At 35.6% G+C, this 16,056-nt stretch overlaps 2 protein-coding genes and 1 long non-coding RNA gene across 4 annotated transcripts; all 3 read right to left on the bottom strand.

The window, feature by feature from the left end:
• Positions 1–1,494: 1,494 nt before the first annotated feature.
• LOC127848562 (uncharacterized) lies at positions 1,495–3,217 on the bottom strand. Its single transcript, XM_052381099.1, has 3 exons — positions 3,044–3,217; positions 2,597–2,753; positions 1,495–2,179 (listed from the first exon to the last, which is right to left on the bottom strand). The coding sequence occupies exons 1-3, from the start codon at positions 3,062–3,064 to the stop codon at positions 1,770–1,772; spliced, it is 588 nt and encodes a 195-aa protein (XP_052237059.1). The 5' UTR covers positions 3,065–3,217; the 3' UTR covers positions 1,495–1,769.
• Positions 3,218–3,738: 521 nt separating this feature from the next.
• LOC127848567 (uncharacterized) lies at positions 3,739–4,809 on the bottom strand. Its single transcript, XR_008034586.1, has 3 exons — positions 4,700–4,809; positions 4,166–4,342; positions 3,739–3,873 (listed from the first exon to the last, which is right to left on the bottom strand). It is a non-coding gene; the product is annotated as an uncharacterized LOC127848567 (long non-coding RNA).
• A 20-nt stretch (positions 4,810–4,829) lies between these two features.
• Positions 4,830–14,806, bottom strand: LOC127848555 (uncharacterized). 2 transcript variants are annotated; one of them, XR_008034578.1, is made up of 13 exons: positions 14,522–14,806; positions 14,021–14,356; positions 13,106–13,207; positions 12,807–12,914; positions 12,558–12,674; positions 12,221–12,325; positions 11,594–11,878; positions 10,691–10,718; positions 10,567–10,591; positions 9,231–9,312; positions 6,021–6,089; positions 5,633–5,880; positions 4,830–4,872 (listed from the first exon to the last, which is right to left on the bottom strand). XR_008034578.1 is itself a non-coding variant. In XM_052381088.1 (9 exons), the coding sequence occupies exons 1-9, from the start codon at positions 14,571–14,573 to the stop codon at positions 10,362–10,364; spliced, it is 1,215 nt and encodes a 404-aa protein (XP_052237048.1). In that variant the 5' UTR covers positions 14,574–14,806; the 3' UTR covers positions 10,032–10,361. The 2 variants fall into 2 exon arrangements, 1 of the variants encoding a protein (XP_052237048.1); XM_052381088.1 differs by lacking the exons at positions 4,830–4,872; positions 5,633–5,880; positions 6,021–6,089; positions 9,231–9,312; positions 10,567–10,591 and adding an exon at positions 10,032–10,443.
• Positions 14,807–16,056: the final 1,250 nt, after the last annotated feature.

Genomic DNA, 16,056 nt, shown 5'->3' with positions numbered 1-16,056 from the left:
AAATACATCAGAAGACAACGATAACCGAATACGCACATCTCAGTATAAATCAAAGCGATGAAGGCGCTGACGGCCTGAGGCTAGATTTAGTGTGACGTAAAATGCATTTAGGATGTTTTGTCCGAATTTCTCCCTTTGTCTGAATTTATACGGATTGACCCTAGCTGTTGAGTACAGAAGCTCAGAGACTGTAAGAAAAGAAATATTTGTGTATATACTACAGTGTACAAAGACGGTGGAGGACAACACGATACTGCTTGTGGGAACGATAACCTTTTGTTCAACTCTACAGATCTGGTAGAGGTTCGTCTACATAGGCGGTGAAGATATACAACAACAACAACAACAACATGGCCGCAAAAAACGGTTATTGTTGGCGTCAAATAAATCACTTTCAATAGCCTAAAATAGCTTTCTATTACATAATTAACAAATCAGGAAACACTCATACTTCCTTTGAAATGTGTATACCAAAGAAAATCAACTTAAGCCCAAGTCTCACTATTGCCGGTAGAGCCCCGGTCCATCCCGTTTTGCTAACGCTGGTCGACCGGCGAGGATCGGTATGATTTTTAGAAATTGTTTAACGCAGTCACACTATTTCCCGGTGCCGCCCCGGTTGAAGCCGGTCAACAGCCCGGCAGAATTCCGGTCAACCCGGACTGGCTAAGGTTTATCCCGGTGAAGCCCCGACAGAGCCCCGGTTGTCGCCTGTTGTGCACCGGTTGAGCCCCGGTGAAAGCCGGCAGCGTCCCGGCATAGCCCCGGTTGTCGCTGGTAGTTCCCCGGTTGAGCCCCGGTGAAAGCCGGTAGCGTCCCGGCAGAGCCCCGGTATACCGTAACACCGCCGGCTCTCACCGGGGCTATACCGGCATCAGACCCCGTAGCTATACCGGGACTCTAACTGCATTGCCGTAGCTCTGCCGGGGTCTGTATAGGCCCCGGTGGAGCTACGGTGCCGTCTCGGTCGTTCCCGGTGCCGCGCCGGTCGCTGCCGGTCCTTCCCGGTGACTCCCGGTTCATCCCGGAGGTATTAAACATTTTAATACTTTCCCGGTGGAGCCCCGGTTTTCCCCGGTTCATCCCGGTCGTCCCCGGTCCGGTTCAGCCCCGGTTCATCCCGGTAGATCTCGGATCACGCACCGGGGCTCCGCCGGCATCATAGTGAGAATGGGCCTATACCCTGATAAAGAACGGTGTACAGATTGTGTACGTTGTCTCACGTAAAACTTTTCGCGCTCGATTTGCGCGCTCGATCTGCGCAGTGAAAGATCATGAATATGTGTTGTTGTTGTGTTTAATTGCATTATACAGCCACACCATTCAGTTGCACATATAAACTGTGTTCGAGGAAAAACGCAATATAAGATAGAAATCATAATGTTTCTTTACCTTTATTGTACTTTCGAGTCTAATTGGAAAACGTTGATTTTAATTCAATCTTATATTGCGTTTTTCCTTAATGTAATGGAAATGCAGCAAAATTTCCGAGCATTGGCTGTGACATAGTTTTTATTGTTTGCATATTCATGAGAAAATAAGTTCCTCTCTTGACGGTATAGGCCGAAAAGATACGAGTGTCTACAGAGACAGTAAGAATATTTTTTTATGATACATTTTTGAAGACATTATATTTGGTATTGATAAACATATTTTAAGATATTGTTAGTTTATTTTGCGTTAATGAGACATTCCAGAAAAAAAGAAAAAGAAAAAAAGACTGCAATTAAACGAATGTAAATTCAAGGTAAAAAAACATTACATATATATTAGAGCTCTTGGACCAGAGCTCCGGTAAATGTGTTCCAAGCATTAATAGCTTCATAAAGTTCTGATGTGTAACGCCGATTCATTAGCACCCTGACCCACACGTTTCTGTTCAGCTTAACAGATGAGGAGGCCGATGTACATGTAGCGTCCCCCTCATTATATGCATAGTTAATCGACAAGCGTGTAACACTGGTCATATCGGCAGTTCCCTTGTAGATGCCGAAACCCAAAGCATTTCGAGGCCAATAGCAGATAACCACAGTGAAGTAATAAACCCCGTCCCCCTTAGCTGTTAAGTGTCCAGTTAAGGAATTGTACGAATCGCCTTCGATGAAGATCACAGAAGGAAATGAATATACACCATTTGACAAAATGTTGATCCCGTGAGCAGTGAAGGCTACAACGTTACCTACAATAGTATAAATTATAGATGTCATATACACGTATAAAGCGTCTAATCTTAACTCCTGATATTTATAATTGGCTTTACGTATATATCATTTGATTCGCATACACACTTCCGAGAAAGTTATGAAATATTTTTCATTTAAATTTAACTTTGCAAAAGGAAATGTGCATATCAAAAGGATGTGTTTTTGTCAATATTTGGAGTTGCGTTAAATTATTATATTGTCATTAAATTTAATTAATACAATTGTTTTCCCTAACCTGCATTGGAAACCTTGACCGTTGGCAGCAAAAATGTAAAGCGCTACCACTGACCACTTAGCGAATATTAAACTCAACGCAAGTAGTTTACACAAAATCGATAAAAACCCATTAGTATTATTTTTTATACAAAACCACCTAAAGTGAATCTACTCACATGGTCTGTTTACACACACAGCAAAGGCCTCCGTGTTTCCCTCACACGCCTTGCCGTATGCAGAAGGACTTGGGTTCGTGCAGGTCCTGTCCCTAAGCTTCTGACCCACTCCACATATTACAGCTCTGCCATGAACCCCAACTCGACCAGCAACCATCTGTAATATATACATGTAAAACACTACGTCATTTTTGTAACGATTGTAAAATAGTATATTTTGCAAACCACTATAATTCGATTCCACTTACATGCACTACCGTTAACACATTTCTTTAAAATTCGTCAAAAAATCAATTGTAAGAACAAGCATTTTAATAACAGATTTTCTTCTTTTTTTACACGACCAATACACCGAGACCGAATACGTGTTTACTGTTTTTGTGGGCAATTTAGAGTAGTTTAAGTACTTCTTTAGTCATAGGTTATTTTATGATGATTTATACTTACTTCTTGCGCCACAAGGATCATTCAGACATATAGTATATTCGCTGTTATCACCCACACAGTCGTCGCCCAGAGCGTTTGGTTTAGGATTGGTGCACGTCCTTGATCTCTTCTGGAGTCCTTCATCGCAAGTGACAGAAAAAGTGGACCATACGGACCATGCTGACCAATTGCCATTCACTGATGAAGAAAGGCCGACAATTAGTTATAAAATCTAGCTGGCAGCAGGTCATTTTTATTTTGTGTGATTGCTGCCCTTGTCAATTAATTTGATATGTCACCCTTCTTTTAACAGATATACATTGCAAAACTGTCGTCCACTACACTAATCATACATGGTGAAACGCAGGGGTGATTTTGGCAAATAGTATATTCGAGATTATCACCCACACAATCGTCGCCCAGAGAGTTTGGTTTAGGACTGGTGCACGACCTTGATCTCTTCTTGAGTCCCCCATCACAAGTGACAGAACAAGTGGACCATACGGCCATGCTGACCAGTTGCCATGCACTGATGAAGAAACGCCAACAATTAATCATTAAATCTAGCTGGCAGGTCATTTTAATTTTGTGTGATTGCTGCCCTTGGCAATTTATTTGATATTTCACCCTTCTTTTTACAGATATACATTGTAAAACTGTCGTCCAATACACTACCTGGTGAAACGCAGGGTTGATTTTGGCAAACATTGTATTCGCTATATCACCGAAACAATAGTCGCCCAGTGCGCTTGGTTTAGGATTGGTGCACGACCTTGATCTCTTCTGGAGTCCCCCATCACAAGTGAAAGAACAAGTGGACCATACGGACCAGGCGGACCAGTTGCCATGCACTGTTGAAGAAACAAAAGCAATAAATGATGAACTGTAGTTGGCCGATCATCTCTATTGTGTTTCATCGTTGCCCACGTAAAATAATTGCAATCAATTGCGACCATATCTTGGGTTCTCCAACACACTTACTAGATGAACGGGACCATAAGGTCAAGGCTTACAAGTTGCCATTGAAAAATATAGTCATTCTTCCTTTTTATTTTTGTTAGTTGCTGTAATTGTATATCGAATGCGAATTTCTACCTTCAACACATAGTATAATTTATACGCCTAAAATTATAATATTGTTACCCGGGGCAACGCAGTGATCATTTTGGCAAGCAGTATATTCACTAGCATCGCCATAACAAGTGTCTCCAAATCAGTCTGGTCTTGGATTGTTGCAGGTTCTTGTCTTTTTCATTATTCCAACATCACAGGAAAATGAGCAACTAGACCAACTGGACCAATCCGCCCAGTTTCCATGCACTGAGTGATCAAAATATGCATTAGTTATTTCTAATATTGCTGGTAAGATTAATCCGGTTTGGAAACGGGGGACTTGAATACATTTTGCAAATTATACATTTTAATATATCAAACATTACGAAGCGTGATAACGTGCTACTTGGAAATTTAAAAAACAAATCATATTTGATTGGATTATTGGATTATTGAAGTTGTTGACCATTAAAATTCATTATATTTGTTATATGTAGAAGTGTCTGTTGAACATGATATAATATTTACAATGTTTTACAAGACCTATCGGTTACTTCACTTTCTATGAAATCGCTTATAGTATATATAAATCATTTTAATAGACGAAAAACAACGTAATTTAACCTGGACAAAGCTGCTTTGTGCAGAGTTTAGTGTCAAGATCTGGCCCTGAACAATTAAGGCCACCGTTGCTGGGGGGGGCGGATTTTTGCATGTGCATGTACGCTCCTGAGTGCCATTCGCACACGTCACACTGCACGGAGTCCAAGTTCCCTATTACGCCCAGTCTCCATCAACTATGTGCAAATATTATCAGTCTTAAAATAATTTTAGTAAACCAATGCTATTGCTCGAGTCGGTTGTAATAGAAACAACAGACGGCTATTAAGCTTTAATGAGATGGGAAGTTATCTTTAATGAAATTTAAATATCGCTTATTGTATAATATTTGATCAAGGTTTGCCACACTCTTATAGCGAAACGGATACATGATGTACTGACTTCTGATGTTAGTTCAGAAAAAAAAAATTTTCATATCTCTTAAGTGCTCTGACCGAGCCACAGGCCACAGATGAACATCTGCGCAGACATAAAAAAGGGTATTTAATCGAGCGCAGTCGAGTGTTTCGTCATCAGTGCACTCGGCAGCAGCAAAGAGGAACACGAGTTCACACATCAAAGTTGACTTCAGAAAATAATGAAATCAACAATAGGCATGAACTAAATACTTTCTTCGCATTGATTATAGATCGTGTTTATTTGTAGAATCCCGATCAGAAAGATATACCTTATCTTATGGTATGGGATGACCGACTGATTATAAACTTTTTTCATGGCTTTAAATAAGCAACACGTTCGTCGTTACGTTATTCGATTAATCAATAACACTTAAACGATCTGGCATTGGCGTTAACAAAAGTGAGATGAAAACCGAGATTTAAACTAAAATAAAATTGAAGCGAACACATTACATATTACAAAATTAATGGACTAAATTGCAATCGATTGTTTCAGTCACGACAATTTTACCGAATCTAAGTTGAAATTTATACCTACAGGAAACCGAAGAGGAATGAAATGTTGACCATTGGTAAATGTTGATGCTCTATTCGAGAAACCGATCTGATCGAATATGAGTGGAGTCAATCATTTTGTAATAATTCTGAGGTCTAACGTTTTTTTATGAAAGTCAAGGTTCTGATTGCATCGGTCAGTAATGCAGCATTCATGGCATATGTACTGCTGTCTCGTCTGGACGGAGCGACCGATGATACTGTGTGGGCTAACAGCGAGGGAGCTCATAACTGCAATGTATTTCAGTTACTGATAAATGCGTGCAATACCAGAATTACTGTTTCAAAGAAGGCACACACAACGTATTATATGCAACAATTGTAATTGATAAATGCACAGTATATATATAATATAGAATAATATTTATTACCTGATTGTTTTGACATCCCATGGTGTAGCGTTATTCGGAGTCAGTTTGGAATGTTTGCAAAGAGCAGGACTGTTAATCAAAACAGAAAACAATGATTATTAATGGGTCAGATTGAACGATGCTTGAACTGGTTTTATATTTATTATATTTCTTTATAGATGTTTCCTATAACCACCCGAAGGAAAGCATACAATAATAGCATTTCGATTGTCCGTCCGTCAGTCAAAATGGCCTGCTTATTGTGCAGAGTATGATTCAGAAAGTATTAAACCGATTTAAATAAAATTACATTTGATATATACCTTTAAATGGCAATTGAAGAGTTCAAAAAGAATAACACTCTTTTCAGGATTTGCGGATTTCCTGCCTTTTAGACTGTTTTCTCGCTTTGTATGGACGGTATTCAAATAATGCGAGAGGAAGTGCGGAGTACAAGAAACACAATCTCTTCTTTGACATATATGTATTTAATTCACGTTGATTCATTGTTTTGATGAACGCACAATTATAAAATTGTGCGCAATACAAACTAAATAAAGGATAATACAAGAAATTGCAAACTCCTGAAATGGTGATACAGACTTGAAGGTTTTTTTTTGTAAATTGTTTTTGTGTACCCGAGTGGTTTTTAACCCTTTTTATTAATGTGTAACCTATTTTCTTGAGGTCAGTTTTATAACTATTGGGTATGGATTTCTGGTTGAATTGTTCATATTTGGAGGGAATTTAGAGAAGAAAGGCTGACATTTTCTACGTCATTATTATATGTGTTAAATCAGGATTTCCACTGGCTGGTATGTTGTATTTTGGTTGTTATGAACTGTATTCAATCCATTGTTATTATTTCATTTGTATTTAAAGAATAATTTGACATGTTAGTTATGTTTAATCTTATATTTACGCGATTGTTGAAATGGTTGCACAATGGATTCAATTCTTCTTTGTATATTTTACTATCTGGACTCGTTGTCACGTGAGTGTGTAGCGTAGAGGAAAGAGGAGTCCATTCAATTCCATCAATTGGTAATTTAACTGTGTGTTATGTGATATGTAATGTACTTGTCGTGTAATATATGTTTGTTGCTTTGTATGTTTGTTACTATTTTTTATTGCAAAATAATGTTTAATGTTTAGGTGTTATTGACCACTAGAACACGACATCTTTTTAATAGTATAAATAAGTATATGAAATATATTAATTATTATATTATCATCATTATTATGCATCATACATGTAAGTGTAAATATGAAATTGTTTATTTTACAGGATGGGACATATCCATAGATTAACTACATCCTGATAAACTATCTTTGAATTATATCGTTATATATATATATTTAAAGAATAATTTGACATGTTTCGTCTTTTCTTATGTCACCGAAAATAGGTCACTGTAGGTTACATAGAACCAAATGTCCATAGGAGCCGATGTCAAAAAATAACGTTACAATCAGCACACGTAATCTGAGGTTAACATAGATTCATTTTTTATTTATTCTACCGAGTTAAAACCGTTGATTTCACAATTATAATTTTTTTTTATCCATAGATTCACTATATTTTTTCTTATCCAACGAATAAGCGCATTTTCATTCAAGCTTTGTCTCTTGACATTCTTCTTATTACTTCTGATCAAAACTTCCAAATCGTCTTGGGTTATAATTTGTCAGACTGTTTTAGATTAGTTTATTATAAAGTATAGCATCATGTTTTATGTATCCCATACTCGTGTCTTCATAATGAACCACACAGTAAAACTTATCTATGGCATATGGCCATGGTATTGCAGTAAGTCTACTGTCTTTATACCCGCGAGGGCGGTAGAGGAGCCACTGTTACTCGTGCGCAGAAGTGTAGCGATCGTTGTTGTTGTGCACAAAGGAAGTCCCAAGTATTATCGAAATACTAGTGGCGTTCCAACTTTGATCGGAGTCTTCTAAATGCAGATAGATTGTGTACAGTTCGCCAATAATTTCATGGTTTTCGGTTACTCCAGTAGTAAAGAAACATGTAATACAAAAGAATTTTCCGTATATTTATACTTGGTTTGTGCGAGCATGTTTTGAGAGTTGTTAAAAAGCTTAATATTTGAGAGCGTCAACAAGTTGGACTAGACATCACTGCGGTTGCAATTCTTATCGGACGTCAGTGAAACTGGTACCATTCTTAAACATGGTTGCCCCCAATAACTTGACGCGTGTCACTTCCTCCAGCTTCTTACCGTTCACGGTTATGTCTTTGCAGGTGTTGTTCGTACTGTTTACCATGACCTCCATCCCGTATTTCTCTGTTCTTTCATATTGGTCAGGTCTTGGAGTTCACTGTTAGAGCCAACCATGGGATAAATTTCAACAGCGAATCTCAAGTCCGGCAACAATTGCGATTGAGGTGTGGTGGTTTTTGAGGGTCTCATACATTTTCATCTTAAATGAAAAGGTTGGACTGGACGGTGGCGAGTAAACAACCCTGACGGACGCCAACTAGTGTCACCCATCTGTTTATTAAAAGGTACTGCGTTGCTAGCGTTCCAATACAGTAATTATATGATTTGGGCAAGCCTTTTGTCAATTTTTGACCTTTTTAGAATCTGTCATAAGCCATCTTTCCACTTGAGGTTGAACTATTTATTGAAAAGTCAATAAAGTTGTGGAAGAGCTCACATTGGTGTAGCAGGTTTACACACTTATGATTCTGAAGTTGAAGATCTGTTCCATTCTACTTAGCTCCGCCTAGTTGTAAAACCAGCCTGCTTTTTCGCCAGCAGTTCATAATCCCCTTTTAATACTTTTCAATCTGTGAAGGATGTTGCGGAGCATGACTTTGATAGGATGGCGGATGAGGCTGATGAGGCGGTAATTCTCGCACATGTTGGTTGCCTATTTTCGGTAGGCGGATGACCAGAGATTGGGTCTACTCCTTTGGCAACCTCCTTTCCAAGCAGATCTTCTTATATATAATTGCTGCAGTCATGTCCTCACCTCCGTGCTACCTGGAAGGGACATTGTCCGCTACCTTAAATATTACCGCATTCACATTACGCACTGCATAATTCACCTCTTTCTTAATAATGTACGGGCTTTAGTCCTCCGCCTCTTGTTTTTTATCGTTCTGAAACGGACTGGGATCTACTTGAAGCAGGTAGTTATAGAGATCGCATCATTTTTAGTCTTGTGGTTAATGACCGTGACACTCTCTGGTAAAACACTGACCTTATACTGACTGGTCTCTTTGCGAGGGTCCTGAAGGTGATGTATGCCTTTTAACTGCGGACTGTCGTCATCTCTTTGTCAATGTTGATTAATTGCTCCTTAATCATCTTCTTAATATCCCCTGTTTGCTTTATTTATTTATTTTTTCAAGATTGCGAACATAAAATGTTGACACTACAATCGTAAATATTGGCTCTAAATTATTTAAACTAAAAAATATATTTAATTTAATTACAATAATGTAGCTTACAATAAATTATAATTCATCGACAGATCGAACGCGTTCTTCTGTGACAATTCAGGCCGTGTATTCCGTTTTAATTGACTTTTTAATCGTATAATGCATTACAAGCCATTTTTCACTTATTACGCCGCACACGTGGTCTCATTAGAAATATATATCGTATATGCCGTCCCGTTTGAATAACCAGGCCGAAAGAAAATATTTTCATATCCAGATTTAATAGACATGTATTGCGGTTTGTCATTTAATGCTTTAAATTGATTTATATTAAAATTGGAACTTAATAGTTCCATTAAAAAAGAATAAAATAAAATAAAAAAACAAATTAATCTTCAATTAACCATTAAAGTAAAGGTCTAGCACTTAAACAAACCAGTCCTCAATACATGCTGATATAATTTGTGTTGTATTTTATACTTTATATAAGCAACCCGTGTAATTTCATACAATATAACGATAACAACAGAATTCAAAATAATTCAATCTTTCGCGTAACCTTTTATTTTCAGGTTTTTAAATCGTCAAAAGATACATATAAGGAATATTTTATAGCATGGCAAATATTCAGTATTACCGTTTCCTTGCAAATATAATAACTACAACGAAAATTTGCAAATCTGAATGTTTTTTTCAATTGTGTCAATTTACTAGAGTACATTTATAGTTGTAAAATAAAAACAAGATAAATCATCGGAGAGCTCTTAACGCTTTGTATCTTTTCTTGCAGGACCGGAAACGCTTTTATACATTTTTGACAATAATTATCTATGCACACAAAACAATTATTAACACTTGAGCTTTCAATAAATAATTATCAATATAATTGTTATATTTCAAACTGACAAATGAGTGTCCAAATACACAAACACTCCTAAAATCCACAAATTCTATATATGTTCGAAGATGCTGTAATCGGAATGGTCGTTTGCCTCCTTTCTTAGCAGACTCTGATATTGAACCATCTCAGTTCTGGAAGGAATAAAATAATAACTTTTTTTGGAAGCCACTACGAGTGGTTCATTGTCTTAAATAATATTGACTCTTTAAACGGTGTACATGTTTACATTATAGCGCTTCTTTGTATGATAACAACTCATATCGATTTATATCGGTTTTACTGAAAATAAATGATAACACCGCTTGTAATTTGGAAGCAAATACGTTACAAAAATACACTTAATATACTTGGTGTAATTGAATTAAAAGAAAAACATACGGTTGGAGGTTTGGTTCATGTTGTGTCCCTGTAATTCAATAAATAACATAAAAATAAATAAAACTTTTAAAATCTGGCAAGAATACTTATTAGTAACCATTTCATTTTCACAACATCTATTATTAACCGTTCATAATAAAATTGTTTTCAGGTACCATCAATAGCCGTTTTTATATCAGATAGACAATTATTTCGATAAACATTGGATTCATTACAAAAGATGCTGTACCGGTTAGGCTGACATTATATTGAAAATATAACACAACCCTGTAATAAATTGGATGTAGTTAAATGATTTACATGCAGCTTATGTAATCCGCTAGAATTCCATCAAAATGAATGATATGTATTAAAACTGTTTTACAAAATTCCGAAAATAAAGCACTTCATTTAACTTTAATTGCTTAAATATTGGTCTGTATTGTTTAATCTTGCTTTATGATGCGAACATGTAGATAAAAACTTTCTATTCAAAACAGGTATGTCTGAATACCTTATGTTATGCTTATGTGAGTTACAACAATGTTTTTATCTTGCTGAGTAAGTTATTCAAGGTCCCCAGTTTAAAAGTTATTTATACATATGAGCTAACCAATGTAATGTAATATCAACAACTTACCAAAGGGTACAGTTTTACCTAACGAAATACCTTAAATGAGTAGTTCTTCAAATAAATTGTCTAACGAATGAGTATGTTCAATAAAGCATACATGTAGTTGCATATGATGCATACTTTAGATTGATTATCGGTGTGTTTATTGGTATAAAACGGAGTTGTGCATTCTCGTGAATGTCATAGCTTTAAATTTCAAATACCTTATATGCCTAGTGTTTATGATAAACCCTTCACTTATTACAGCCACATAATTGGTGTATTCACATATTGAATCACATATTCCTTACCGTTAAAACCTGCCTCATTTTCGTCTATTATTATTTCGTAATTGTGCACAGATACAACTTCTTGTTCAATGTCATGATCATCTAATGACAGTCTACCAAATGGTAGGGGAAAACTGTCGGCCAATGGTGACATCCGTATAGTTGGGATGCGTTCATAATGGTCTGTCTTTGAATTTCGCCCTTCGGTTAACTCTTCGGAAAACCTCTCAGAGTTGGATATTTGAATAATACCTTCATGGGGAGCAATGACTGCTTCGATTCCACGAGCGTCGCTCGTGCTTAGTTCTTAAACAAACACAACCTTACTGATTTATCGCGTTGATTTGGTTGTATTTGACAAGATTGTAACACAAATGTATTGCCGTACAAACAAAATTCATTTAGTAACGTTTTCAAAATATAATAAGGGCATACATATATGCAACTTTATTGGTTCTTTGAATGTGTTTTAATTTCAATTTTGTTTGTTTTATATAATGGCGTCGTCATTATTTAAGATATATGTATTTACTTGATTTGCAATAGTGTTGCCAAATTCTAGTCAGCATGCGCATGATCATAACACACGTGTATTGAACGTATTATGTACATGAATTCTTTTAAAACTCAATGCTTTTAAAATATAACCTGAATTTCTATTGTAATTTCTGTATACACAAATCGTTATCGTAGCAGCAATAAGCACTGCTATACACGTAGCACTGACGATGATGAATCTTTGATAGAAACCATCTGCAAATATGTGAAATTTAAGATATATACATTATAATGATGAATACCATATGATTTATCCAAATACTATATAGGTTAATTATATGTTTAAGAACACAACTTAGAGTTAAGAACGGAAACAAAGACATGCGTCAGTATTAACACCGCTTGAATATTTGGAATAAGGGTTTATTATTTGAGGAATTCAAAATGGTTTCTGTTAACTATTTAATAAGAGTTCTTGCCATCTTACCTTTCAGTATATAGTGGGACTCATTTAGTCCAGTTGTGTCATCTAACGTGTGTGTATGGGTGTAAGATGATGTCGATACACGATCTTTTAACAACTCCATAGAGCTGTATCTACTTTCTGTTAAGATAACATCTGCTTTATTTAGAAGTTATTGATATGTTAAATAGACTGTTTCGAGTAATTGCATTTATGCATCAATCGTTTAACATAAAAATAACACATGAATACCAAAAACACGGATTATCGTACCGTTGAAATCAACAAACGACGGAGTGGTTTCCGACATATTGCTCGATTGTTTAAGCGCGATTGTAGATAGGTTGTTTCTAAGCGACAAGTTTGTGAGATCGCTGTTTCCTTTGACAAAATATGTAACATAAGCAAAATATATTACACTTTAGATTTATTCTATTGTTTAGTTTATCATTATTACAAGAAAGAGAAATCTGAACGCCTGCATTACTTATTTAGTTGCGTTTAGAGAAACAAAACATACCACTTCGAAACTTAAAGAAAAGGCAAAGAAAAACTTAACGCATTAGTTTTACCGATAGTTGTATCCATTTGTACTTGTTCCGTTTTTATGGTGTTGATCATGTGCACATCTACTGGAATCGATGTACCCTCCGAAGTATCCCAGGACACAATCGCTGACTCAATATATATCGCTTAGTTATTATTGCAGAAATCATTCATGCATGGAAACAAATAAGGCCAAATAGTAGACCTTTGCCATATCAGGAACTTATGTGTAAATGCATGTCAAAATTAACCATTATAATCTTCAAGACATCATAAAATGTTGATGTCAAACAAAGTATTTTGTCACTGTAATTACATGCATTAGTACACGAACATCTCACTGGTATGTATATATCGTATAATCATCATGATCATACATAATCATTATGCTTTAAATCGACAATTTCAAAAATGGCTTTTTGTCGAGTTTTTGCTCAGTGTATATCTAACATTTACAAGTTGGAAGCAAATCTTCATTTCGTGGATTGCTTAGTTAAATTAACAATTGCTGGTATAAATATACAATTTGCTACAACATGTTGAATAACTTCAGAACTTAGTAGATTACGTTGTGTCGATAACGAGAATTCACAGAAATGACGCAGCCGCAATTTCACATTTTATGTTTAACAATAAAAAAATAACAATCGCGTGTAATGTAATTGCATATAGTAAAACATTTATGGTTGTTGATTTCAAAAAGCAAGCCGTTTAAGTAATAACATGATTGAGTGCAATCCTTGCTCATACATATAGTTATACATATATTAAAATCCTATGTGTTACTTAAGCGTGGTAACTATCAATTTATCTCCAACCTAGAAATAAGTGTAATGGATGCGTCAATTAATACGCGAAATTCGATTGTTTTAAGGTATGAAGTTCAGGAGTTAACATCAGAAAAAGTTTGCTAAAAATGAAGAAGGAATATTTTAACATACCGTTATCGTGTGCCTGTTCAAGACTGCTGAATACAGGTATTTTGTTTATGAATCTTGCACATTTCCAGTGGTCGAATTTAAGTGTATTGTTCTTGTCAGAAACATCGCACACAACTTGATTAATTGTAACACACGAACAATACACCTGTTCAATAGAAAGCATTGACGCAAATTCACATTCGTTTTCGGTTTGTGTTATAGAAATGGTTGAAATTACAATGTCATTGTGAGATCTATATATCTTTCTCAATCCGGGTCGGTTATCATTGACCACGCAAGTGATCCTCAATGCAGTTGCAGAGAGCACTTTAACGTCTATTATTGGTTGAGGCACGGCTGAAAGAAGTAAATACTCGAAATCACCTAAGATTCATCTCTCATTTAATTATGTTAATTGTAAAATCTTTCTATTAATTTTAATATTATATCGTCTATAACTATTACGCTTCATAAAAAATAGCGGTATTTAGTATTTCTCTTGTAGTATGTTGCTCAGCTTACCTATCATTCCAACAACACTAAACCACACACAAACGTACCGTATACCTAGCATATCGAACAGTCGGAATACATATATATTATAAACCTTAATATATTTTTTTTTTAAACATTTAAACGTTAAATCGTCTGAATATTTTTCCCCATCAATTGAAATAGGTTAAATCCATTTAAATGACAATGAAGAAACAGAGAGAAACTTTCTTACATATTTATGAATTTATTTTATTTCCTTTACATTAAATTCATTTCCTGTTTAATCCCTGTCAACGCTTCGAAAAGGATGCATCCTGCGATTGACTATTGTTAGCACAATTCGTCTCTGATGCATTGTGGACAGTTATTTCTAAGATGAATCGCAAAACATTATTTGATTTAAAAATACAATTTGATTGAGTTAAGTTAGGAAGACTTAAAAAGGTTTCACATTTAGCCGCTGTAATGTGATTTACCAACCACTCTTGCTTTATAACATCGTGTGAGAGAGATTGGAGTTTGGATTGCAAAAGCAAATATTCTTACCTTACAATTCATTATTCCCATAGTTGAATATCTATGCAAAGCTCTTTGAAGCAAAGCGATATAACAATTCTCTTTAAAATGCTGCGTTTGGTCTAACGATTCTTTGTTAACATATAATAAATGACTTTGTATATAATGCTGAAAATGAATTGCAAGACTCTTAACGCGTGTTTCATTTTTCAAAGGTATCCTCTTATTGTTTCAATAGATGCCCAATAGTAACGACACAATTACTCCTAAAATGTGTGTGAAGTTTTCGATTCAACCGTGACGTTTTATCATGTTTTGCATTTTATGTCTTAATAGGAGAATTTAATTTAAATAGTTTAGAGGCGAGTTTAGTTTTGATGATTTCGGTCTTTCGGAACGCCTCAAACCGGTTTCAACCCCAACTTGTTTATTTCCAAGGCGGTGATTTGATAAATGAATGTTTGTATTTTGCAGTCCGTTGTGAAAGTAGTGAATGCACAAATAGCGCTCCTGATATAGTTTCTGCCGTTTCATTATTTGCCATGTTATTTTGATTCCAAGCCAGACATTCTTATTAATTAAATGCAACATAATCTAGCCTAACAGTAACACCATAATAATAATCGATGGTCGAATTCAATTGTAATTGATCCCAACATACAACAGTTGAAGATCTTATTTTTCATTTTCCGGTTTTATATACATCATTTATACTTTTCATGTGCACGTATCGGCAATGAAAAATGTATATTGTTTTATTCGGTATGTACAAAAATAATTCACGTCACTTTTTCAATATAGACTGCACATTGTTCGTCAATAATTGATGATAACAGAACAGAACAGTTGTTTTTTGTAAATCAAGGCCTCCGGCCCATAATTCATAACACAATAGCATAATACAATACAATTTCAAAGTTGTGTCCATGATACATAACACAATAACATAACATATTCCGGTGTTATATACATCATTTATACTTTTCATGTGCACGTATCGGCAATGAAAAATGTACATTGTTTTATTCGGCATGTACAAAAATAAT

This window comes from Dreissena polymorpha, chromosome 10 (assembly GCF_020536995.1).
Source record: "Dreissena polymorpha isolate Duluth1 chromosome 10, UMN_Dpol_1.0, whole genome shotgun sequence".
In the NCBI taxonomy this organism is placed as follows: domain Eukaryota; kingdom Metazoa; phylum Mollusca; class Bivalvia; order Myida; family Dreissenidae; genus Dreissena; species Dreissena polymorpha.
This window is presented reverse-complemented; position numbering and strand designations above follow the sequence as displayed.

What these genes read in the sequence shown, in the direction of transcription:
- LOC127848555 (XM_052381088.1), bottom strand. Translation starts at nt 14,573, where the DNA reads ATGCTAGGTATACGGTACGTTTGTGTGTGGTTTAGTGTTGTTGGAATG. An exon ending in GTCGTTTGTTGATTTCAACG is followed by an intron (nt 12,675 to 12,806) that starts GTACGATAATCC and finishes TTATCTTAACAG; the next exon opens with AAAGTAGATACAGCTCTATG. An exon ending in AAATGAGGCAGGTTTTAACG is followed by an intron (nt 10,719 to 11,593) that starts GTAAGGAATATG and finishes ATTGAATTACAG; the next exon opens with GGACACAACATGAACCAAAC.
- LOC127848562 (XM_052381099.1), bottom strand. Translation starts at nt 3,064, where the DNA reads ATGATCCTTGTGGCGCAAGAA. An exon ending in TGATCCTTGTGGCGCAAGAA is followed by an intron (nt 2,754 to 3,043) that starts GTAAGTATAAAT and finishes TATATATTACAG; the next exon opens with ATGGTTGCTGGTCGAGTTGG. An exon ending in TGTGTGTGTAAACAGACCAT is followed by an intron (nt 2,180 to 2,596) that starts GTGAGTAGATTC and finishes ATACTATTGTAG; the next exon opens with GTAACGTTGTAGCCTTCACT.